At 52.8% G+C, this 24,239-nt stretch overlaps 2 protein-coding genes across 3 annotated transcripts; both read right to left on the bottom strand.

The window, feature by feature from the left end:
- Window positions 1-968: 968 nt before the first annotated feature.
- Window positions 969-9,129, bottom strand: LOC108928045 (alkyldihydroxyacetonephosphate synthase, peroxisomal-like). 2 transcript variants are annotated; one of them, XM_029257120.1, is made up of 20 exons: window positions 8,604-9,129; window positions 7,446-7,535; window positions 6,940-7,030; window positions 6,722-6,842; window positions 6,528-6,602; window positions 6,347-6,418; window positions 6,154-6,233; window positions 5,982-6,062; window positions 5,736-5,861; window positions 5,540-5,648; window positions 4,958-5,085; window positions 4,474-4,525; window positions 3,267-3,343; window positions 3,073-3,185; window positions 2,877-2,946; window positions 2,712-2,773; window positions 2,384-2,473; window positions 2,195-2,294; window positions 1,971-2,028; window positions 969-1,883 (listed from the first exon to the last, which is right to left on the bottom strand). In XM_029257120.1, exons 1-20 carry the CDS (start codon window positions 8,789-8,791, stop codon window positions 1,762-1,764), a joined length of 1,905 nt encoding a protein of 634 aa, XP_029112953.1. In that variant the 5' UTR covers window positions 8,792-9,129; the 3' UTR covers window positions 969-1,761. The 2 variants fall into 2 exon arrangements, with proteins under 2 accessions (XP_029112953.1, XP_029112954.1); XM_029257121.1 differs by lacking the exon at window positions 8,604-9,129 and adding an exon at window positions 7,804-8,159.
- A 6,073-nt stretch (window positions 9,130-15,202) lies between these two features.
- mtx2 (metaxin 2) lies at window positions 15,203-19,778 on the bottom strand. Its single transcript, XM_018746422.2, has 10 exons — window positions 19,536-19,778; window positions 19,138-19,185; window positions 18,772-18,818; window positions 17,624-17,696; window positions 17,420-17,496; window positions 17,228-17,320; window positions 17,101-17,139; window positions 16,816-16,941; window positions 16,621-16,697; window positions 15,203-15,561 (listed from the first exon to the last, which is right to left on the bottom strand). Exons 1-10 carry the CDS (start codon window positions 19,573-19,575, stop codon window positions 15,363-15,365), a joined length of 819 nt encoding a protein of 272 aa, XP_018601938.1. The 5' UTR covers window positions 19,576-19,778; the 3' UTR covers window positions 15,203-15,362.
- Window positions 19,779-24,239: the final 4,461 nt, after the last annotated feature.

Genomic DNA, 24,239 nt, shown 5'->3' with positions numbered 1-24,239 from the left:
GTGCCGGCTCCGTTACCCCGGCGAGTTACTGACCTTCAGCATGTTGAAAGTTCCTGTTCACGCACATTTTGATTTCACACGCTAGCGCGTGATGCCGTGTGCACAGAGCCACAAGCTGAGTAAGAGTGTGTGGCAGTACGGTGTCTTCCACCGGTCACTTTGGGAACATGTGAAATGCTAAAGCAGTTTATAAGCCGTGTCGTGAGCACACCGGGGAGCCAGCAGGGTAACCCTGAAGGACACACACGCTTCAGTTGCTAGAGACACAGAACTAAGCAATAGACATTTCAGAGTGTCAGTGTGTGTAGCATAGTTACGGCAGGGGAAAGGGGTGTAGCCTAGTGGGGGGACCTCCCGCAGAGCATCCTGCTGGTGAATCTGTAGAAGGAGCTGCTGAAAGCAACTTTGCCACCTGTTTGCTCCTGTGCACCTGTCCTCTGCCTGTCCTCAGGTAAGAACTGCCCCTACAGCCTTGGCTGTAACGTTTGATGCATGTGTAATACTGATGGCAATAGTAACATGCTAAACGAGTCCTTGGACTGTTGGAGGAAATGCAAACTGCACAACTTCAAACCCATAACCCAGGCTCTGTGAGGCTTTTAACTGATGATTGAATTGTCAAGGTTGACAGATCTGGACAGGAGGATGGACTTTCTGAGAGATGAAGGAGAGGTAATGCTCTAGCTGGTGATCAGATATCCAGAGAGGCATTTGACAGGAAATGGCTGTAGCTCTGCTGGAAAGGAGAGCTAGAGCTGTCTGTCATCACTGTAGCAGTGGTAGGAGAATTCCTGGGAGGTGATGGAGAAGAGTAGAGAGCCCAGTACTGAGCCCTGTAGAACACCAGTTGAGACAGGCTGAAGGGCTCGCTCTCTCATACACACACATACACACCCTTCATCATGTTGGCTTCACTGAAGAGGATGGAAATTTCCACCAAAATCAGGGGACAAGACACACATGCTGCTTTACCCATTTATTGCAAGTCCCTTTACACACAAGACAGTAGCCAGTAGTGGGGGACTGTGGCACCACCTGGAGGAAACATGTCACAACAAGTACACCAACGCTCCAGGGAAAGCGGCATCTTGTTGGGTCGATTACTACAGAGTCTCTGGGCAGGGGTAGACAGTTGGGCTGAGAGGGGAGACGGGAGACAGGAGCACCAGTGGTGGGGAAATGCACCTGTGAGAGACAGCAGCAGCTAGGCATTGAGAGAGGCGTGAGCTGAGATACGACAGCCACACAAAACTACATAACCAGCGACTACCCTCTACGTGCTGGACGCAGGTGAGATGGGACACCTCAGCCGCACACCTCTTGCGTACAGGTTTGTCCAGACAAAGTGACAGCACGTCGTTCACAAAAACACAACTGGATGTGAGGAGTATGTGTCCAGGAAACACCCCACAGCAGCGAGCAATCCACTGTCCAACTGCGCAGTGCAGAATGGTGGCACAACCTCATGGAGACGTGCACCTTGCCGAGAGATGTTGTAACGCACACTTTCCGCATGGGACTGCAGAGGCGCACGATCACAGCTAGAAACGCAGACTCGTGAACAGTGTAAAGTGCAAGAGCCGATGGTGCTTAAAGGCACAGGATGTGACAAAACTAAACATGGACCAGACCACAAGTGGACAGCTGTAACAGAAATTAAACATCCTAACAACACAAAGGGTTTGGAGAACCTACACACACATACAATCTAATTCTGAAAAGCTGAGCGCTGGAACCAAAGGCACTGCGGTACACAGGGGGTTACAGCAGGTTTCTGTTGCCAAAGATGTTGTCCGGGTCCACGTACTCCTTGACGGACCTCAGCATGCCGAGTCCCGCGTCCGAAACGGCTTCCCGCATCCACTGCTTGCGCAGCTTTCCCACTGGAAGGAGCAACAGTCAGTGTGAGCAGCACACAATAACAGCAAGTGTGTTTGATGAGGCTGCGAGTGTGTGATGCGAGTGTGTACCTCCGTGGTGGTGCGAGAGGCTCCCTCCGTTGGCGAGAATCTCTGCCCTGGCAGTTTGCTGAGGAGACAGAAAGCGAAAACCGTCCTGATGGCCTCACGCACGGCTGTGTGTTCACAGGTGGCCAGGTTTTGGCAAGTCAGAGCAGAGCTTTAGTGTGTCATCCATCCCCTGTGCGCATGCGCACAGACACAAACGCACACCATCCCCTAGGGTGCAACATTACCTCCACCTGCTCGTACACGTGGATGGGGTCTGCAAGGCCTCTGTAGTTGAAGGCAAAGTAGAAGTAGACGCAGGCGCCTGCATCGTACGTCTGGGTGACTCTACAACAAAGACAGGGAGCAGAAGAGAGGGTGACGGCGGCGCTGCAAGGGGTACCTCGCTCAGGTGGGCGGATCACTGGACGGCGTACCTGCAGGTGCACAGGGGGGAAAACTGGACCCCTCTCTCCCTGCACTCCCTCACAACCTGCTCCTTCACATTCCTGCAGAGGTCCAGCACCCTGCGATGAAAATAGAAACCGACGGCAGTGTTTCTCGGAACTCTTTTCATAACAGCAGTTCTGTGAAGCAGCTGACCACCACCAGGCCAGGTGTGTCTGGCAAAGTCCTCCAGTAAGGCTTTGAATACACACCCCAACTGGACATCTGACACAGCTTTTCACTTTGAAGTTGTACCGTGTGTAGTGATGGGAGGTGTCATGGGTACGAGAACAATGAGAAAGTGCACTTGTCTCTTACCTGTCCCAAGGCACCGAGGTCTCGAAGGACTCTCCGATCACATAGTAGTCCATGCCCAGGTCCTGTGGACACAGCAAGCACAGAATAAGGGTTCAAACACAGTGTGACCACGTATCAAGCCCAAAAAAAAAAAACCCCCAAGATTCACTGCGCCAGCGAACCCACCCGCAGGTACGCAATGACAAAGGTCAACATGTAGCCCCTCTGGCCGTTGTCCTCGCCTGCCGCCAGGCCCCTGGGGACAGAAAATATTGAACCGCTCTTTCACCAGGAGCGATCTCTCCCCTTACCCCCCCCATGCCCCTCCCAGGTCAAGTGTGTGTGCATGTGTGTGTGCGTACGTGCGCACAACCCAGCTCACCCAAACTTGGCAGCGATGTCATAAACCTGTTTCTCATGCCACAGCACTCGCTCCCGGTCACCTTCAAATAGTAGGGTGGCCACACAGAGGCACTGTGGGTCAAACCCTTTGACCTGGGGGATGAGGGTAAGTGCAGGTTGGACGGGTTCACACGGGCACAGGCTGCTTCCCGACTGCGCGGTTCACAGAACTACCTTGGTGATGTAGAACTTCTTCAAGCCGTCCAAGAAAGAGGTGAATATGGAGGATACCTGGGGCTTCAGCGCCTGTCCTGAGGGCCAGAAAGGTCAAAGGTCAGCACAAATGACATTCAGAGTGGCCTGCATTCTCCAGTGAGGACTGAACTTGGGCGAAGATGGTTGAACCCAGCCGCTCCCCTCCCTGTGTCCTCAGACTTAAGTTCTCAACAGTGTCTAATGTTTCTTATTATTTATTCATTTATGAAACACTTTTCTCCAAAACAGCTTGCACACATGGGCAACTTACCCTGATTTACATATTAGTCCAACAAGGAAGTTTTTACTCTATCAGTTCAAGGCGACAGGTGTAACCGTGACTCCACCTGCTGCGTGAACACAGATCTAAAGCGATGTGGTGGACTGATGGAGTTGTGGGAAACGTCACACTAAGAAAATACTAACGAGGACTCTCATTGGCTGGGGCAACAACAACAACAACGACGCGCGTGCTGACCGCATCCCGATTGGCTGGGGCAACAACAACAACGACGACGCGCGTGCTGACCGCATCCCGATTGGCTGGGGCAACAACAACAACGACGACGCGCGTGCTGACCGCATCCCGATTGGCTGGGGCAACAACAACAACGACGACGCGCGTGCTGACCGCATCCCGATTGGCTGGGGCAACAACAACAACAACGACGACGCGCGTGCTGACCGCATCCCGATTGGCTGGGGCAACAACAACAACAACGACGACGCGCGTGCTGACCGCATCCCGATTGGCTGGGGCAACAACAACAACAACGACGACGCGCGTGCTGACCGCATCCCGATTGGCTGGGGCAACAACAACAACAACGACGACGCGCGTGCTGACCGCATCCCGATTGGCTGGGGCAACAACAACAACAACGACGACGCGCGTGCTGACCGCATCCCGATTGGCTGGGGCAACAACAACAACAACGACGACGCGCGTGCTGACCGCATCCCGATTGGCTGGGGCAACAACAACAACAACGACGACGCGCGTGCTGACCGCATCCCGATTGGCTGGGGCAACAACAACAACGACGCGCGTGCTGACCGCATCCCGATTGGCTGGGGCAACAACCACGCGAGTGCTGACCGCATCCCGATTGGCTGATGCTCAGATTTGCTCTGTTATTCTGTGCCACTCGGACTCCAGAACAGACTCAGCTGTTGTGTTACTTACCAAAATGAAACTGTTTGTTGTCCATCAGCCGGATGGAGGCTGGCGCACATCTCTGGGGACAAACAGGTCATATTAAAAGCAAGAAACAAGCTTACATTTCTGCATCCAGGAAAGTTTTTAGCATGCAGAAACCTTCTTCATAATTATATTAAATGTGTACTGTATAAAATATACTTATATTGACTCAGGTCCCACTCTGAAGAGCTCCAATGCACCAGCCCCTTGACACCTTGGTATAATTTGCTTTCTGCAGCACCGTGCCCCACACAAACACACACACCGTCCTGACCCAGCATGCCCAGGGTATGGTATGCCACACTCAGCGCTCAGGTTCAGTCATGCCTCAAACAGGAAGTGTGGGCCTGCTGTGGATTTCCGCACTTGGGACGGAGCTTTCAGCGGCACAGCGGCTAACGAGGGTGAATCCCGGAAAGCCGGAAACACGTTCACGTGTACAGGAAGCAGGCGAAGTGCCGTGTCCTACCTGTCTGGCCACCTCCCTGAGACAGGCCACGCCCCGCTCAAAGTCAGGAAAGACCACGGAGCCGTACTTGCGGTACGCTGGGATCGGCCGGATCTTCAGCGTCACCTCAGTGATCACGCCAAGCGTTCCTGCAGACACGACCGGGTTGGGTTTGTCAGGACCGCAGGAGGACAGCTCCGTTTCCCTCAGTAGCCATCGTCTACAAATGCTGCTGATGCCGAGTTGGGGTCAGGAGCCTAATGTCAGCGTATGATCAGAGCACCGCGTTCCACGTGGTTCATCCGTGGGCCCCGACAGACGGGAGCGTCCCCGCAGCGGGGCCACGGGAACGACGCAAAGACCGCGAAAGCCTCTCTCCTTCAGCCCCCGTTGAAAATACCAGCAGGTAGCAGACAGAGGTGCACAAACGGTCAAACCGTAAGCTGGGAAAGGAGCCATCATTGGTCTCCGCTGACAGAAACTCTGCACGTGTTCAGTTAGAGTCGGAGACAAATTCACGTCAGTACACAAAGACGGCATCTGCATGGAACACCTGGGCCTTCAGTGATCAGCAGCAGCGGTCAACGGTCCCCGGTCACCTACCCTCGGAGCCGAGGACGAAGTGGTGGACGTCGGGCCCGATGGACACACGTGGCCCCAGGCAGCTCTTCTCAATCACACCGCGAGGGGTCACCATCCTCACGTGGACCACCTTTCTCAAGACAACACACACCCGATGGGTTGGGGGGTTGGGCGCAGAAAGGAACCCCCCTCCAGGCGGTATCCCTCCCCCACTCACCAGGTCCTCGATGTTTCCATACACGTTCTTCTTCATACCCGAGGCCCTGGTGGCCACCCAGCCGCCCAGCGAGCTGAACTCCATTGAGTCGGGTTCATGGCCTGTGCAGTAGCCCTGCTCTCCAAGCTGCGCGCGCGCGCACACGCACACGCACACGCACACACACACACACACACACACCATTATATTCATGAGTTACATGCTGCAAAAACGCAGAGGAACAAGTGTAACAAAGAGACTGCACACATGTCTCTCCAGGTCCTGCCCGATAATTCCCGCCTCCACGTGCACCGTCAGGTTCTTCTCGTCCACCCACAATATCCGGTTCTGGAGAAAGAATGAAGACGACGTGAGAGAGGTTCTCCGGTCGTGTTGCCCGGGTCCCAGCACCACGGTTCCGTCCACTCCCACTACCCACCATCTGCGATGTATCCACAGACACAATGGCGCGGGGTTCCTCCACAGGGCACTCCAGGGCATTGGACACACTTGTCCCACCTGTACACACCTGAGCATCATCTGGTGTTGCCATAGTAACCACCTTCTTTCCAACAGTAGACAGTCTTACTGAGAGGTAAGAGTGCCTCCATCTGACAGTTGGGCTCACTCACCTCCATAAGGTATCAAGCACACGTTGTGTTGACACGCCAGTTTGATGATTTTCACCACGTCGTCATGACAACCTGCGGGACAGAAGACACCTGCATTCGTGTTTTGGTGTGTTGGTTGCCCAGGGGGCCCCGAGAAGAGAGCTCCAGCGAATAACACCGTGCAAGCAGCCAGAGGACTTACCGGGCCAGACGACCAAGTCAGGAACACGGCCCACTTTCCCTCGGCGGAGTGCGAAAATCTCGTGTAAACAGTGTCCTGGTGGAGGGACAAACGAGACACGCAGACAGACGCCATCAAGGGAACAGAAGCAGACTCGTCCGACTCGCCCGTCGTCTCGGTGCGCGTTCGGCCGGCAGCTGCCCGCAGGAACTCACCGTGGGAGCGGAAGGCGCGGTCCTCGGTCTCCACTGAGAAGGGCAGCGCCGCGGCTTGCAGCCCCGCCACAAACGCCTCGCCGAGGGACGGGGGAGGCACGGCCCCGGCACACAGCGCCACCTGCAACAGGCGACAGCCGCGGCAGCAGTGAAGGCCCCGGGCGGGCCACAGCAGGCCAACGGCGCCCCCTGTGGTCGGGGCAGGTAGCGGCGCTCACCTTAGCCGGGCTCTCGTGCTTCAGGTCGGCGCCGAAGGTGCCTTCAAACCAGTCCTTCAAGCCGGGGATGAGAGAGCCGCTGAGCCGATACCTGCCGGGAACAGACGCCACGAGAGGGAGGAGCCGTGTGTGCGCGCGTGTCCTCGCGGTGCTTATGGGGACTGAGGTGTGAGCACTGTGCGAAGGCCACGGAAGAAGAGCCACACTCGAACCGTGGACTCACCGATGAAGGAGGCTCGTTCAACTCACAGCGACGAAACGGCGCAAAAACGCAGCTACGCTAGCGGACAGTGGTGTGACGGGTGTGTGTTCAGCGCACAAGGTCACATCAGAAGGCTGAACACAGGCTGTGAAACCCAGCAGGGCTCAGGATCCCCCACCCAGCAGCCACCCGGGGGTCTCACCGTAGGGCTTTCATGGAGCGTCTCGGTGGCTGAGAAGCCTCGAGGAGCCAGAGCAGTGAAGGTCCCACAGTAAACGGAGACACAGGAAGGGACATGCGGTACCTTTTTCCGGTCAGTTCCGCCTGGCCTTTCTTGTTGAAGAAGAAGCGAGAGTCACTGTAGCCCCAGCCGTTCCACTTCATCACCTCCTGCCTGGAAAGATGGAAAACAGCAGCTGTCACCGTCTCCCTCTCCCTGTCTCACACACACACTCTCTCAGAGCAAGGACCTGACCCTTGACCTCTCACAAACAGAATTTCTTGATCTTACACACACTCTTTCCCCACTCAGTCATGTGAATCATCCTTCACTCCAGCAAATGAAGCCACTTCAAATACTCGTGTTTTTTTTACTAAAGCTGAAACTGAGCTGTTTGCAGAAGCTGCCGGGTAATCGATGGAGGGACGTCTTTATCGATCACCTTTCGCCGATTGTGACTCGTGGTCCTCATTCTGTCCTTCAGTTGAGAAGCATGTAATACACACTGGCTTCTCATACAGGACGATACAGCCAGTTTCTACACGACTTAAATCCGCCCAAACTGTGGGATTATGGGACTAGTAACTAGTCACTGGCAGAAATGCGGTCATTCAGGTTAGGACACTTCTCCTTTCCAACGAGTTCCTTTCAATACTTCGGCGTGCCAAAGGTGCAAGAGCAGAGCCACCGTGCGGTTCACTTCGCGCCCTCCGACAGCCCTCAGCTGAGAGATCTACCTGCTACAATGTCGGTGGTTGTGTCCCCGTTTGGACCGTCCAGACGTGTCCACTTGTCCACTGAGCGTCACTTCATTTACACTCTTTTCATTCATTCATTCATTCATTCCTTCTGTCTTTACTGCCCTGCTTTTTGCATTGAAGGTTCAATGAAAACAACACTAAGAGTCATATGTATGTTGTGTTTGTTAAGTGTACAATGTGTAAGAGGTACACACATACAATATTCTATTATTATTAATAATAATCATAAAGATGCGCTACTATTACAGGAACTGCACCATTACACTGTGTTACAGCGACTAACGGTAACAACTGAAGTTACTGGGTCCATTTCAATAGGATCTGGTGATACTTTAGCAGAAAAGGTGCTGGATTTAGGGCTCCGCGCGCCGCGGTGTATAACGCAGTATATAGACACACACAGTACATGAACAAACACAGCGACTTCGCGCCCGCGCCCCCCCTCTGCGGTACCGAACCGAACCGAACCGAACCCCCACACCTCCTCCTCGGCACTGCGCTGCGGCTCCGCAGCTCCGTATCGCGCTCCGTGGGGGGTCCGTCGCGCGCCTGCTCCGCGCGCCCCTCCAGGTGGCCGCTCAGCGCTCGCACCCGTCTGTCCGCGCGCCGCCGCCGCTGCTGCTGCTGCTGCTGCTCCTCCTCCTCGGACCCGAAGCTCTCGGACGCCATGCTGCTTCCTCCTCCTCGTCCTCGTCCTGGTCTCCCGGAGCGCGTGGCGTGCGGAAGGTGCGACGCCCCTCCTACCTGGTGCAGGTGCGCGAGCCTCGGCCTGCTTGCGCGCGCGCTCTCATGAAGGGCCGCCCGCTTCAGCCGTGACGCTAATAAACACCGTGTTTTACACCCACCCGGTACATTTAGTGCATGATTTATTCATTTTTCGGAGCGCCTTTCATCTCGTGGAAAATACAAAGTGTTCATTACGGCAGCAGGAAGAGACACTCGGATACACACGTGTGGTGTTTAAGTACACAGTTACTGTTTCTTTCCATCATGAACCAACGTTCATCACGCGACGAGTAGCTGATGAAACTTTATCCGAATAATATCGACGATTCCTGATCACCTCCCTAGTAATAATTTTGTTATATGTACAGTACAGTGTGAAAGTTTTAGGCTCTTGTCTCGGTTGGGGAAAAAGCTGTCAAGTGAGAATTATTACAAAAATAATGCTCTTAGAAACTTCCTACAAAGCTCAGTAACCATCCATCGTCAAGAACCACTTGTCCCGAGCGGGGTCTGCCAGGTTTGGCCAGGTCCCGCTCTCTGGCAGAGCTGGGGTTCGAGTCCCGCTTGGGGTGCCTTGCGATGGACTGGCATCCCGTCCTGGGTGTGTCCGCTCCCCCTCCGGCCTTGCGCCCTGTGTTGCCGGGTTAGGGTTCAGACTGTGTGTGTGTGTGTGTGTGTGCGCTGACGGTACAGAGCAGTGTGTAGATGGTATCAGGCCCATCTGTGCACTAACAGGTTTGTCTCCTCCTGGAGATCAGACTCCACCTCCCTCCTCACCCCTCGGGGGGGTCACCTGGGTTTACAGGATTTCTGCTCACACTGACACACAGGTTCTGGTGTCCCATGTTGTAGGACATCACAAACTGGATTAAAACCCACAAAAGTGTCCATGAAATCACCGGTGTGTAAAATACAATATTGGCCTTTTTCCATGAACCAGTTACACTGATATTAATCACCGTTATTAAAATACTGTCTTTTATTCTGAGGAGGGGGGCGGAGCCAAACACGGACACACAGATGAACAGCTGGAAAACCATGTTTTACAAAGAAATCCTTAAACTTTAATCCCTCAGAAGTGCAATTTTTACTACCACGGTGTAGTACATTTAAGTGAACTTAAGTGCATGATGGGGAAACTGTACACAAAGTGTGTGTTTCAGCTTCGAACCTGCAACTCCTGTGTACAAAGGCAGCCGCTCTAACAAGTTTCCCATCAGGAGAGGAGCGGCACTTGTTCTCATGCAAGTATTAAAAGCGGCGTGTCGCTGCTGAGACTCACACATCACCTGCGTTAGAGGCGATGACGGAGAGAGAGCTCATGGAGAGGGAGACGACGAAGAGTCAATGAAGGATCATCTCTTTCCAAGACACCATCCAGCAGAGGCACTAATATAGCAAATTACATTTACTCACATGTTCTTGTACGTGTCCACCGACAGCGTAGAGGACCAACAACGGCGTTTGCTCTCCTCTCTTGTCCTGTTTGCCTTCTGCAGCCTCCAGCAGATGGAGATATTCTCCATGGAATGTTCTGGCAGTTTGGGTTTGCATTTATGTACATTTACTCATTTATGTGACCCTTTTCTCCAAAGGAGCTTACAGGTATTTACCCTTTTATACATGCAGCTGGGTAACTTTACTGGAGCACTTTAGGGTAAGTACCTTGCTCAAGGGAACCACAGCTGGAGGAGGGATTTGAAGCAGCAACCTCCACATCCAAAAGCAGCAGCTTTAAGGCAGGGAGCAGCTGCTCTGGTACTTCATTGTCTTGTGTGTGTGTGAGGAAAATCTCAGACAAGTTCTTACAGTCTCTGCTCTATTCCTTGATGACTGCGCCCCCTGGTGCTCTTCTGCTGGAACTGGATCCTGTCTGACAGCTGCTCTCCCAGGCTGGACCGGATGTTCGCTCTTCTTCTCTTCTGCTTTTTAACCTTCATGAACATTCTCACAAAAGACATGAACCAAACTGCATTTTCTGATTGCATAGAGGTGTGTAAGAGATGAACATGTGTCACATGTGCTGTATGTCACGTGTCCCGTGTTGCACATAAGCACAGGTACAGATATCTTGAGCAGACAGTGTGTGTCACACATGAATCCATGCACTTCTCTTCTGTTACTCTCCATTCTCGCTTTTTTAACATTCTGGCTCCAAATGCTGAATGCCACCCGTCCATCAACACCCCCCACCCCTCCGGGCAACACTTGGCTGTGGGTTCGAGGCCCTTTGATATGAGACCGCAAAGAAAACGGCACAGTGGCACAGTGAGTAGCGCTGCGGTCTCAGCGCCTGGGTGATGCGAGAGGATGTGGGTTTGATTCCCACTCAGTCTGTGTGGGGTTCTGTTGGGTGCTCTGGTTTCCTCCCACAGTCCAAAGACATGCTGTTCAGGTTCACCCATAGTGTGTGAGTGACAGAGTGTGTGTGTTCCGCTGATGTATGGATGAGTGACCCAGTGTAAGTAGTGCATCTAGCAGTGTAAGTCACCGCGGTGAATAAGGTGTGTGGGCTGATAATGCTACATAGAGTTCATTGGAAGTTGCTTCGGAGAAAAGTGTCTGCAAACTAAAGAAATGTAAAGCGAGCGAGACCTCTGAGGAGAGCATCAGAAAAGCCCATTTGGTCTGTGGTTGGAGGGTCCAAAGTGCTGCCAGTGGGGGGGCGCTAGAGGGACGGGAGTTTAGGGAGAGCAAGTTTCCAGTGTAACCTCTTGCAGGAAAGACGCAGCGCAGGGCCCATTGTTCCTTTGTTTGCACACATCGATTAGCGAGGAGTTTATAAATATACAGCACCGCACTGAGCAGGACTTGAACCCCACATCTGGGGAGGAACCAGCTTTACCTGCTGTGCCCCTCAAAGGTACATATTTGGAGCTCCGTGGAGCACCAGCCACCGATGAGTGTGCGGACAGCTGGTAGTGTAGTGGTTAGAGCTGCTGCCCTTGGGCCCAAAGGTCATGGGTCATACCCTTGAACAAGGTACTTACCCTCAATTGCCCCAGTGAAAACTGCCCGGCTGAACAAAGAGGTAAATTAGCGCAGGTGTCTTAACAAAAGTGTCCAATTAATGAATAAATGTGTGTCATGAGCTCCTCCTGCATCACCCGGGACCTTCAGCGACACGGCGGGGGGGTCAAGGCAGAACGACCGAACGAATGTCGGAGGGGTAATTATTGTCGCCGCGAGTGGGAACAGGAAGCACCCCCACCCTGTACCTCGGTGCCTGATTACTTATACAGCTGCTGGAGCCCAATTGTTAATGAGGGGAAACACAGAGGAAGCGACACGCTGTTCTGCTCACTCCCCGCTTGACCTCGGGATCGACCGCTCACAGGTAACCGCAGCGCCCCAAGCTGCAAACGCAAACTGCTCCTGCGCTGCACTCTTGACCAGCTGTCTGATGGTGGCGCTGTAGCAGCAGACGATCGCACCTTCACAAAGTCTGGTGTACAAGTCAGAGAGTCACAAGAAGAGCGAACGTCACACTGAAGTTCACTGAGTGACCGCATGGAACATCAGCCCTGTTCATTATGGACGGAAGTCCTATTTCCTGACCGCACAGCGCAATGCGGGGGCCCAATTTGACCACGGAGGCCTTTCATGAGCTCTACCTGTGCCCATCAGTAACATGGAACGGTGTGAACCATGCAATGTTTCGACCGCTATAGGCTTTCCTCCAAATACAAACGGCCGAGGCACCGGCGTGTGTTTTCATGTGATGGATGAGCACCAACAGACAGGAGCTGCATCAAATCAGGCACCTCAGCTAGAGCTGGGAGTGAAGGGCGGTCAGGGTGCTGCGGTAAAGTGCGGTGCGGCCAGCGTGGTCACCGCATGCAGGGGAGGCTCTCTGGGCCCTACTGGTCACATTCAGGCTGAGGTTCGAGGGCGCGCCCCTGCAGTTAGTGACTAATCCAGGCCAGGGCGGATGGACGTGGGCTCCACGGAGCCCTTTTCCTGCTTGCACTCGTTCCCTCGAGGCCCCTGGCTCTCAGCACCACTTCCTCTGTTTGTTCTCTCAGCCGTCACACACTTCAGGATGACGAACCGCAACCGAATGGACAGCTTCACCCTGACAGCGCGACCGCCCTCGTTCAGCCTGCGGGAGGCGCCACCATTTCTATGACAGTGACCCCTGGCAACAGGTCTGTATGGGGGGGTTGGTCCTTTCCATGGAGACACTTTTTTTTGATTCCACTGCTGTATGTGTGTGTGTGTGTGTGATTCAAAGTCGTGTCTCTATAAAAATACTGACAGAGAAACCCAGAACAGTAGCAGCCCTGCGGCACCCCTGATTGGGCAGCACAACAACATTGGTCCAGTGCAGGGTCGCGGTGGTCCGGAACCTATCCAGGAAACACAGGGCATTAGGCTAGTCAGGATGCACTCTGGATGTGATGCTGGTCCATCACAGGGTAATGACACACACACACTGACACTATGGGCAAGTCACAAAGTCACCTGAAACACACATCTTTGGTCTATGGGAGGAAACCAGAGCACCTGAAGAAAACCCACATGAACATATGGGAGAACACACAAACTGCACACAGATTAAGCTGGATTTGAACCCTCAGCCTGGGAGCTGTGAGGCACCAGCGCTACCCGCTGTGCTGCCTAGGGATTATGATTAACCATTATTTACCTGAGCAGCTGACAGCGAACACCATTCAGGCTCAACCGTCATCTTGGAGAGCTGATTCACAGCACTTCCTGCTGTTGGCACCGTTGGGCCCGTGCCTCTTGCACCCTGGTCCTAAATGGGGCTGCTGTGACACTGCTGGTCAGCCAGTGGCCCATTGATCATACGGAGGCTGGTGTGACACGCAGTCTGTTCCTGCAGCCGAACCTGGGCTCATCCGATGGGGCTCACAGCTTCCTGCTCCAATTCACCTCTACAGTCCAGACGACTCCTCTCTCCTGCACAGGTAATAAGCCCAGATCTTACAGGAATGGACCGCTGTGTGACAGCGGATGACTGGGTAATACCGGACCATGATTTCAGAGTGGACCGCTACATGTACACGGACCGCTGGGTACCTGCTCGATCAGGAGACAGTTTATCCTTCAGAGGACACTGTCTGACCGGATGGGCACTCAGGGTCCATTTGCTGTGTTTAAATGGGCTTGAGTTTCTGCCACAGACCTCATTGAGACGGTCATTACTGCCATATCCAGTCACAGTCCCCCTAGTGAGAAACCTGCCTCATTGGCCGAGTTTCAAACCCATATCTCTGCTGTGGTGGTGCTGATGATGATGATCATACTGGGCTTTCACCATGATGCTAACGTTGCTAATCTCCTGGTCTCAAGGTTGTGCTGGACGGCACCCCTGTGGACCCTGAGAGAGAGCCGAGCGAACGCGTGACAACGGCCCGACTGAGCCCCGCCCCCTTTCCGTTGCGCCAGAGTATCGGAGCGCTGTAGCAGAGCGACACGATCCCTGCGCATCTCATCAAAGCCCCGAAAGCCCAGGTTCCCTGGTACGGGCAGCAGCAGGAAGCCGCTCGGCTCCTCTGCACCAGCACAGGGAAAAGGGGGGGCCGTCCGCAGAGAATCTTTGCTCCATCGCGCTGTGCTGAGGCTGTGGAGCAGCAGGAAGTTTCTCCAAAGTGCGGAGAAAAGCTTCCACTCAGTGACCACAAGAAAGAGCCAAAACCAGGAATGGATCTGCAACGCTAGAGGGAGAACAGAGAGCGGGAACTCCAGGCGAAGGACCCGCCGCTTCTGGTCTTCCGGCCACCATCGAACCTCCCCAGCTTATTCAGAATACCGCGGTACGAGTTGTGCCTCCCCCCATCGTCTCCCTCCGTTACCTTTCTGTAGCTGTTCTGCATCAAGCTCCACACGGCAATTACGGCCTACGAGACCATCGATGGATCTGCTCCTTTGTACCTACAGGACCTGGTCACCCCTATAGCACAGAGAGAAACGTTCACACGTTGTTCACCGTAGTAATCGTGTTAGCAGAGCGGAACCCGCCGTTCTTTTCAAGAGAGCAAGTCAACAGTCTTTCCTTTGGTAGCAAACACAACACCTGCCTGCAGACACGAGCACAAATGACGGCCATAAGGAGACTGGTGTCACAGCTGCCAAAAATGGGCCTTTGCGGTCATATGCAAATAATTGTCAACAGACATTAAGTACTGCTTGAAATGATGAATTTACAACATTAGTAATGGTGTCTTGGCTACATTTTTTAATAATTCAATTGTACCTTGACTACAAACGTATCAATTCTTTTGCAAACATTTCTGGGTGATTCCAAAATTCTGAACACTGGTGTGTGTCTAAATATCCGTACAAACACAGAACATTTAGTTCAAGGTACAAAACAGAAAAGAAACCACATTATTGGACTTTTATTTATTTCTAACAATAATGACATGCAACAAACAATGGAAACGAGGTCATCTGTACAAATGGGCAACCGACAGCTCCTCCGCAGAACCGACCACATCGTGGGGGGAACGGCAGAAACGCGATGCAGCGGGGACCCTGGTGGGGGCGCTCACATCAACGAGGGCCGTATGGACAGAGGGTCGAGGCCCGGGCGCTCGTGCTCCTGGAAGTAGTTGTGCTCAATGCGCCGGCAGAAGGACAGCAGGTTGCTGTAGCTCTTGATCTTGTCGCTGAGCTCGTCGCTGGTCAGCTGTGTGGTAAGGATGGTGAAGAGGTGACCGAACACCAGGGCGTCCAGCTCTGTCGGCCTGCCGGGAAACGGGCCTGTCAGCTCAGACAAGCCGCGGGGGACAGCGGCTGCGGACGGACAGCGGACCAGCAGCTCTACTGTGTGCAGGAAAGACCGTCAGAGACCCGGCCCACCGGGGCACCGCATGGTCCGGTCCCTGCAACCCCTTCTGGGAAGCGACACGAGGACATCAGGAAAAACGGTTTCTTCCCTGCAGCTGTGTCCCTTATGAGCCTCGAAGGCGTGTGTCATAATCCATATATGTCCTCATGTGCATATTACCTTGTCAACCACACCTCTTTATACTGTGTTTAGCACCACTACTGTTTTATTCACTCCTTTAACTTTTCTACCACATTTGTCTTTTTTTTCCAGACTTTTTTTCACTTGAATGTTGTGTAACGTCTCTGATGTCAGAGGTTCTTATACGTTACATGTGCCTAAAGCTCACTCATGACATCCAGTTCCTGCTACATGCCAACATACCAGGCCAAGGACATGAGCCTTTCTTCACCTCACACAGCTTCTTTGTGTACAGCTCATCATACTATTAGGTCTAAAATAATAGCGGTGTACGTGTGTGTGTGTTTGTATTTGTCCACAGCAAGCTGAGGGAAACGTTTCACTCTGTCCTTCCGTCCCCAAAGTGCCCCCTGCAGTCGCCACGCATGACAAAGCATGCACTTTAAACAGTCCGTCTAGGGGTCAAGTGGCCCTGAGGGGTCACCTGAGGCCGATGTGAAGGACGGCCCACCTGCCGAGGCACCGCCTCCCCGTCACCAGCCAAACAAGTGGAAACGAAGGTGACAGAGAATCCAAGGACACGGGAGGGCTACGTCCTGTCCCCTGGGTCACCTACAGAGTGGACGTACCCTGCCTCAACACACATACACAGTGGCTCATACAAGCTCTGTACTGACCCATCCCACAAGAAGTCCCTCCCAGTGACTGTGTGTGAAGGGCACCAAAGGTCCACCTTGACAACAGCCACACACACAGCCATGAGGAATAAAGTAACGATTACTGCGCAGCTCTTGAGGTTGGAAGACCAGAGTGTGTGTGCGTGTGGGAGACGTACTGCTTGTTGAAGAAATACTGCTGGGTCCCCAACCTCTGCGACAGAGCCTGACAGCACTGACTGACATCTTCATACACCTGAGAGAGAGACACACACACACACACACAAATAGGTGAATAAGGAGCACACAGACCAGAGAGTTATAGTTACAACAGGGCTGCACCAGGGGGCGCAGCACTAAAGGGACAGTCCAACCTGTTCCAGACTCTTCCCCGCCCAGCCGATGGCGCTCATCTTGCGGCGCACTTCCCACTGCTTCTGGTAGGCCAGGATGTGGTTAAGGGGCCACGGGTAAGGGCTGCTGTACCTCGGCCTGGTGATCTACATAGAAGCCACACGTGGGTGTGACACACATGGATATTACACATGCACACATACACTGAGCTGAACAGCTCAGCGCTACTGTACAACTACACCATGTGACCAGAATGCTGTGAGGGCAGGTAACACACTGTCAGTCTCTGAGCTGGAGGGTCTCACCTGTGCTGCCGTTGCCTCATCACACCACTGGATGTACAGCTGCAGGAGACACAAAGAGGGGAGCTCAGCTGAGGGTGGGCAGGGAAATGGGCGGAGACTGCCACAGGACAGAGGGGGGGTCCTGTACCTCAGCAGTCAGCAGCATGTTGTTCACCAGCTCCATGTAGGCCTTCATCTCAGCCCGCTGCACATCATCCAGGCCATCGCTAAGGGAGTGGCCCTGAAGGAAGACAGCACTGCCCTCAGCACAGTGCTGGAGGTGCCTCTTGCAGCTGAGAGGCCCATTGCTCAGGCCCTGCCCACTGACACACCCTACTACCTTGGCCTTGGTGAACTGCACTATGGGACCGAGCTCTGAAACGACCTGGTTCCCCACGTGGATAAAGGGAACTTTGCCTGAGTGCAAAAGGAGAGGAGGAGCAGAGTCACTGTGATCCCAAGTCTTTCTGTCTCTTTCTCTCTCTCTCTCTCACACACACACACACACACACACACACAGGGAGCAGCGGTACGGAACACTCACCAGATGGGGACATGTGCTCAGCGTTGGCCCGGCAACACACCTGCACCGGCAGGTTGCACATGCGCAGGTACGCCTGCAAGGTAGGGAGCAGAATGGTCACCTCTCTTGGAAGGCCGAAGCACCAACACTCATCACGTACAGTTACACATCGTTTCATAGACCCAGCTGTGAGCCCCAGGAAGATCTGGACTCTGTCTCAGTGAAGACATTAAATGCTGCTGGCGTCCTGAGGACGCTCTGGATCTCTTAGCACTATGATCCATCTGGAATTGCACAGTAAATATGGCAACATCCCTGCTGAAGCAGATTTCACTCTGTAATGCACGCTGTGTGTTTTTCGGTAGAAAACCTTGCGTGTGTTACCTGGGGCCCCGTGGAGGACAGACACTGGACTAGCTTGGCAATGGTTTCCATGGTGATGGCAAAACATCACGAGGCAGTGCCTTAAGCTTGAGGTTTTCCATCAAATATCGAATGATATAATGAAGGTGCTTTCAGTGGCACAGTGAGATCACAGCTCTGCTCCATTTGGCCAGGTGCCCTGACAAGACACCACGTTGTAGGACTGGGCCCCCGGGACCCCCAGTGGTCTGTGTCTGCATTTAGGAAATGGCCCCATGTACCCGCTGGAGAATTATGTGTTCAGACGGAGTGTAATCTGCTCCATGTACCACTGTTTCACAGCATTTCCTACCGAGAGACCCGACTCCCCCCTCCCCCCAGCAATGCCTGAACCGGCACCAGTGATGGACGATGATGGAGTGTCCACTGAGACCCAGGGCCTCCCCTCACTCTCCCGATTTGGGGGTTGTACACAGACCCTGATAGAGCCCCTCTCTCCTAACCGACAGCAGGCGGAGAAGCACCACGATCGCAAAAGAGCGGCGTGAGCGTGAGGTCGCCCACAACAACGGCGCCATTGCGTCACACACGTCACACACACCGCGGCGGAAGGTTCATGTCACAGCTATTATGATTGAAAACAAAAGTTCCCTCCAAATGCACAGATTCCATGCACGTCTATATTTCGTTACTTTCGGAAACAGATCGTCAACTTACTCGTGTAATCACGACGTGCTACTTTATTACTCTTTTAAACAGTTACGATTACGTTGTCAGGGAACATTAGCGTCAGTAAATGCGGATACCTGGACCGCCAGCGACGAGGCGCAGTCCGACAGCAGTACTTGGTCATCTGGAAAAGAAGTTGAGGACATGGCAGTGAAAGGCGCGAGCGGAAGGGCAAGCAGAAGGGGATGAGGTCGTTGCCCACGTCCACATCCACGCCCACGCCCACGCCCGCCCCTCGTGCGGACGATGAGCCCGAGAGGGTGCGTTCGTTCGAGAGCACAGAAAGCCCCACGGGCCACTCTCGTCTCGGCCCCTACCGCGCCCCGGAGGGGTTTTAGGAAGCGTGCGAAGCGTGACGAGGGCCGGTCCCGCCTGCCTTTCGTCCGCCGCCCGCCTCGTTTCAAGGGTTCGATGCGCAAAGGAGCGGAAATGGGGCGGCTCACCTTTCAGGGGCTGGAAGAGCGCGGCGTTCTCGGGCCAAGGCTCAGCAGCTGCAGGAAACACGCAGGTTCAGCGAGCGCACCTCCAGAGCCACGTTTAAGTCTAGTGCGTGCGATAAAGCCGGGCTGCGGAAACACTTAGTTTCTTACTTTCCTTTTACCTTCAAGTTTTTACTCTGCCTTCTCCTTTCACGGCGAAGAAAGGTCACTCACTGTTCCAACATGTCACACAGAGAACCACTTTCAGCCCAGACTGACACAGACAGACAGAGGCCTGACGTGATGTCAAGAGCAGTGAGAGTGGGAGCAACTGCATCACTCGTCCGCCCGCCCGCCCGCCCGCGTGCACACACACACACACACACACACACACACACACACACCGCGCGCCATGGACGTACCCGCGATCTGCGACACGAACGCCTCGGCGGCCAGAGACATGATAATGATGAGGAGGAGGACGGCGGTGCAACGATTTCTGATATATAAATATATATATATTTATCTAGATACACTATATACACTATATATAAAAGCGCATGCCACTCCAAGGTGAACTACGCCGAGGTATGACTAGGGACTCCCGCACGACCTGCGCTTCAAGAACACCGCAAACTACTTCCGGGTCTCTGGCAGGTTTCGACTAACTGCTTCCGGGTCCTCGGAGAGCCGCGCGGAACAAATCGAAGTGATGGATCTTGTTCTCCTCCCATACGACCATTAAAAAAAAAGTTACCCGTGGTTGTTAAGACACCTTTCGCCACATTTTCGGACATTTTTGTCTTCCCTACACTAGTCACTAGTCTAGTGTATAGCGCGCTAGTTTTACATCGTGTGGTTCACAGACAACAGGCCCAGGGCAAGTTATTTGTTAATGATGCTTTACACTTTCATGTTTTGAATAAAATAGCTATAGAATTATTACTTTGTATAACGGAGCAAAGTACTTGTATGGGGTATAGGATGCAGGGGATGGCTGGTAGCATAGTGGTTAGAGTTGCTGCCTTTGGATCCAAACAAAGGTAGGTCGCAGGTTTGATCCCCACCTCTGGCTGTAGTAGTAGTTCCCTTCCTTGACTTGAGCAAGATATTTACTCTCAATTGCTCCAGTAAAATTACTGTGCTGTATAAATGGGTAAATAATTGTAAGCTTAGCACTGTATGTCACTTTGGAGAAGATCATCAGCTATGTGGATTAATGCAACTGTAATATTTAACAAGTAGGTGGTATAGAGTTTTTACTTGAATGCAGTTTTGACATTGGAAGAAATTTCCTTGAAACTTTGAAACTCCTTCAAGTACCTGAGGTAGAAATGGATGTCATCATAAATTTAAAAATACTGAAAATAATTTTGAAAAAATCTTTTGTGACTTAATTCTCATATTGGTACGTTACTACCTACACAAAGTAAAATGTGCCACGGTAATTTAAAAGTCCTACCTTCGAGCACTTTGAATTAGATGCAATGGCCAAGTTGCTGGTAATTCCAAACTGTAAACGTAGGAAAGCGAGGTAAACCTTACCCTTGCTTACTCTCTTCAGTACTTTTCCACGACAGTGTGTTTGTGTTCTAATGTGTACTGCGTCACTTTGTGCTGCGGTTGTGGAATGCTCTAAGTACTCTTTTTGTACTGTGTGCTGCGTGTCCTTGTTTCCTACACGTATCCATGTAGTTGACACTTTTCTCCGAAGTGACTTACACTGTTAATCTGCCCGCTGTTATTTACCCACTTGTACAGCTGGGTAACTTTTAGGAAAAGTACCTCGCTCAAGGGTACTGCAGCCGGGGGTGGGGATCGAAGCGGCAACCTTGGTGTCCGAAGACAGCGGCTCTAACTACTATGGCACCAGCCGTTTTTTTCTTGCTTAAATAATACATATTAAAAAGTGTGAGGAAGAAATGAAAGGAATCAACCTGAGCTGCAAAACCCAGCGGGGCTGGACTTTGGATTCATCTTTAAGTTTGGTTCATGAGCAGAGTCCTGTTGCAGTGCATCGCTGTGAACATGTGATCAAGTAGCAGGAGCCCGGAGTGGAAAACACTCTAGTACTGTATCTTACTGTGTCTTACTGTATCTCACTGTATATTGCTGATGTCGGAGGGATCTCAGGTCTTCACAGCACGTTCCCGTGCGACGAGAAACGAGACTATGACTCAACGCAGTGACATTGCTGTACGGGCCCCGAGCCCAGAACCCGATGGTGACATTGCGGTCTGGTTTGTTTCTCCCTCCGTCTCGTGTCTCCGCTTGTCTCCCGGTCTCTCAGGTGGGAGTCGTGCGATTTGTCCAGATGCAGCACCTTTTGCCCTTAAAAAAAGACACTGTTTCGTTCCCGAACGGGAATTTTCCTGACGGAGTGATTTCTTGGACCGTGTGAGGAACAAGAGAGCTGATGAAGCACACAGGCCGAAAGCTAGTCAATCACTGTGTAATTTACCGTCAAGAAATAATATTTTGTAAAATTAGTGACTAAATCTTTCCAGATGTGGACATACTTAACATATCCCGTTATTTGCTCAGACATTTGAAATGTTGAAGTAATCCAGTGTAGCACGTTAAATACAACAAACGTGCACACGCGTATGGCCTTTCTTCAGTGAACCTGCAGGGACCTCGTGTCCCACGCAGACGGCAGAGACGATGCTCATTCCACGTCACCTGTCCTCCAGCCTCCGCCGTGGGGACCAGACCTGGAAACACACAAAGTTCATCCTGGGACTCTCAGAATCCACATTTCTCTCCATTTCTCAGGATCCCCAGCACACTGGAAGGCTTTTAGAGAGGAAGGTCAGAGGCTGACAGTGTAAAAGAGGGTGAGGAGAGCTGGAGGAACAGGGCAATGAGTGACTCCAGGGCCTCATTACAGAAACTGTGCTTATCTGACACATGAAAGGGCATCAGGGGGTCGTCCCGCGGTTCACACCTTTCTGACAGTGTTTCTTCTACCACATGTACACATAAGATGAGAAAAGAACCGGTAAAACATTTTGATTCAGCCCTGCGGATGCCTTTCGCCCCTTTCTGGGACAGGATCGGACCGAAGGAGACTGCGGGCTGCGGGAGAAGACAGCCGGCGTGGCGTTTCATCACATCAGCGCAGGGAGTGCGTCGGGTCGGAATGAACTAGCGAAGGGAGCAGAAGTAGCACAAGTGTGACACGGACACGAAGACCAGAGTCCAGTGAGCTGTTCAAGTCCCCACTGCAGGAATGATGAGCATCTCCTGCCCTTTCTCTCTTCTTCTGCTTCGTGCTCCGGTTCTGGAACCAGATCTTCACCTGGCTCTCCTTCAGACGCAAACCTTGCGTGATCTCCGCTCTTCTGGACCTGCTCAGATATCTATTAGTATATTTATTAATTCCTTCTTGAGCTCGGTGAGCCGTTTCCTACTGAAACTGGTTCGGCGGGGGGGGCTGTTGCTGGGTTGCTCATCCCACAGAGAGCTTTTCCTAAAAACTGACAAGACCCTTATCAGTACAGGTGCACAGAGTTACAGTCAAATATTCATGATTATTATTATTATTATTTTTATTACTATTATGCAGCGGTTGCATACTGGCTAGAGCTGCCACCTTATGCTCAATGGGTTCGAATCCCACCTCCTGCGCAAGGCACTCACCCTACTGCTACAGAAGAAATGACCAGGCTGCACGAGCGGCTAATGACTGAGTGAGCGTAGCAAGTAAAACAGTGTAAGTCGCTGCCGATGTAGCTGCGAGCCCACAGAGCGCGTGCGCTCCTCCACGGACCGGACCCACCAACGTGTTTCCTGCGGCTCGACCTTGCGAGCGACTCCTACCGGCATCATCTCTGCGGGGGCTTCGTGTGGCCCCCAGCGGCGCGTGCCCCCCCCAGCGCCCAGCCAACTTCCCGCTTCCGTCCTTGTGCTCCGAGCTCGTGCACAAGGGAGGACCGGTGAGCGCGTTTGCGCGCGACAGGTAGGAGCCGAGTCCCCCCCCGGTCATCACTCCGCTCGGGCGCACAGCCCTAGGCTAAGTGCCTGAGTGCTGCCGGGTGAGGGCGGGGGGGGGGATCCTGAGTGTGGGGGGGGGGGCCTGCTCTCCTCGTCCAATCGGCGCGCCGCGGTGCCCCCACCTGGACCGCCGCAGGTGCGCGTCGTCGCGCCGTACTAATGTCCAAATGTTTAGAGGCTCAGTAAGTAGCTGTTCGGTTATGAGTGAGCAGCACAGGATCGGAAACGGAACAATTGAATGATTTACCGAAACAAATTATAATCAATAATAATAATAAGTGCTCGCTACCTTAAAGGAAAGGTCGGCACAGCGCCTGGGTGGTGCAAGAGGACATGAGTTCGATCCCCGCTCAGCCTGTGTGGAGTTTGCATGTTCTCCCCGTGTCTGTTTCCTCCGGGTGCTCCGGTTTCCTCCCACAGTCCAAAGACATGCTGTTCAGGTTTCCCATTGATTGTAAGTAGTGTATCTAGCAGTGTAAGTTACGATGGTGGATAAGGTGTGTGGGCTGAAAACACTACATAGAGTTCATTGGAAGTCAGTCAGTCAGTCACTCACACAGAACTGCTTGTCCCTTACAGGGTCGCGGGGAGCCCTAGCCTCACCCGGCAACACAGGGCGTAGGGCTGGAGGGGGAGGGGACACACGCAGGACGGGACGCCAGTCTGTCGCAAGGCACCCCCAAGCGGGACTCGAACCCTAGACCCACGGGAGAGCAGGACCCGGTCCAACCCACTGCGCCACCACGCCCCCCGACCTCGCTTTGGAATAAAGTGTCTTCTAAAAAAATCTGTGTAAATGTACCCGATCACGGCAGTTATCAGTCAAGTACCTGGTTATATAAATGATGTCACCGTTATTAATAATAATGAGAAATTATCCCATATAGCCGTTTGTCCGCTGATGCCTCAGTCTCATGCACCTTTTAACCTTTTCTAATAAAAGCGGTTGAGTTAAAAAGAAAGCATTTGTAAGATATTAAAACGTGTAAGACAATAAGTAATACAAGTACAGCGCTGTAGCTCCAACACACACAGCATCTCGTGTTGGGATTTGCTGTCTTTTCTGGTCTTTCTGGGTTTACGGTTTAAATCTTTCCTGACATCTCTTACTGAACTTGTGCGTTTTCTGT

The sequence above is a fragment of the Scleropages formosus genome, chromosome 12 (assembly GCF_900964775.1).
Source record: "Scleropages formosus chromosome 12, fSclFor1.1, whole genome shotgun sequence".
Classification (NCBI taxonomy): domain Eukaryota; kingdom Metazoa; phylum Chordata; class Actinopteri; order Osteoglossiformes; family Osteoglossidae; genus Scleropages; species Scleropages formosus.
Note: the sequence above shows the minus strand (reverse complement) of the source record. Positions and strands in the feature narration are given on the sequence as shown.

Coding starts and splice junctions, on each gene's coding strand:
- LOC108928045 (XM_029257120.1), bottom strand. CDS start 8,791: ATGGCGTCCGAGAGCTTCGGGTCCGAGGAGGAGGAGCAGCAGCAGCAG. Junction 6,419..6,527: donor TGACTTGGTCGTCTGGCCCG/GTAAGTCCTCTG, acceptor TCTGTCCCGCAG/GTTGTCATGACGACGTGGTG. Junction 6,063..6,153: donor CTGTGGATACATCGCAGATG/GTGGGTAGTGGG, acceptor TTCTTTCTCCAG/AACCGGATATTGTGGGTGGA.
- mtx2 (XM_018746422.2), bottom strand. CDS start 19,575: ATGTCTCTGGCCGCCGAGGCGTTCGTGTCGCAGATCGCGG. Junction 18,819..19,137: donor GCTCTTCCAGCCCCTGAAAG/GTGAGCCGCCCC, acceptor CTTCTTTTCCAG/ATGACCAAGTACTGCTGTCG. Junction 16,942..17,100: donor ATGAGGCAACGGCAGCACAG/GTGAGACCCTCC, acceptor GCTTCTATGTAG/ATCACCAGGCCGAGGTACAG.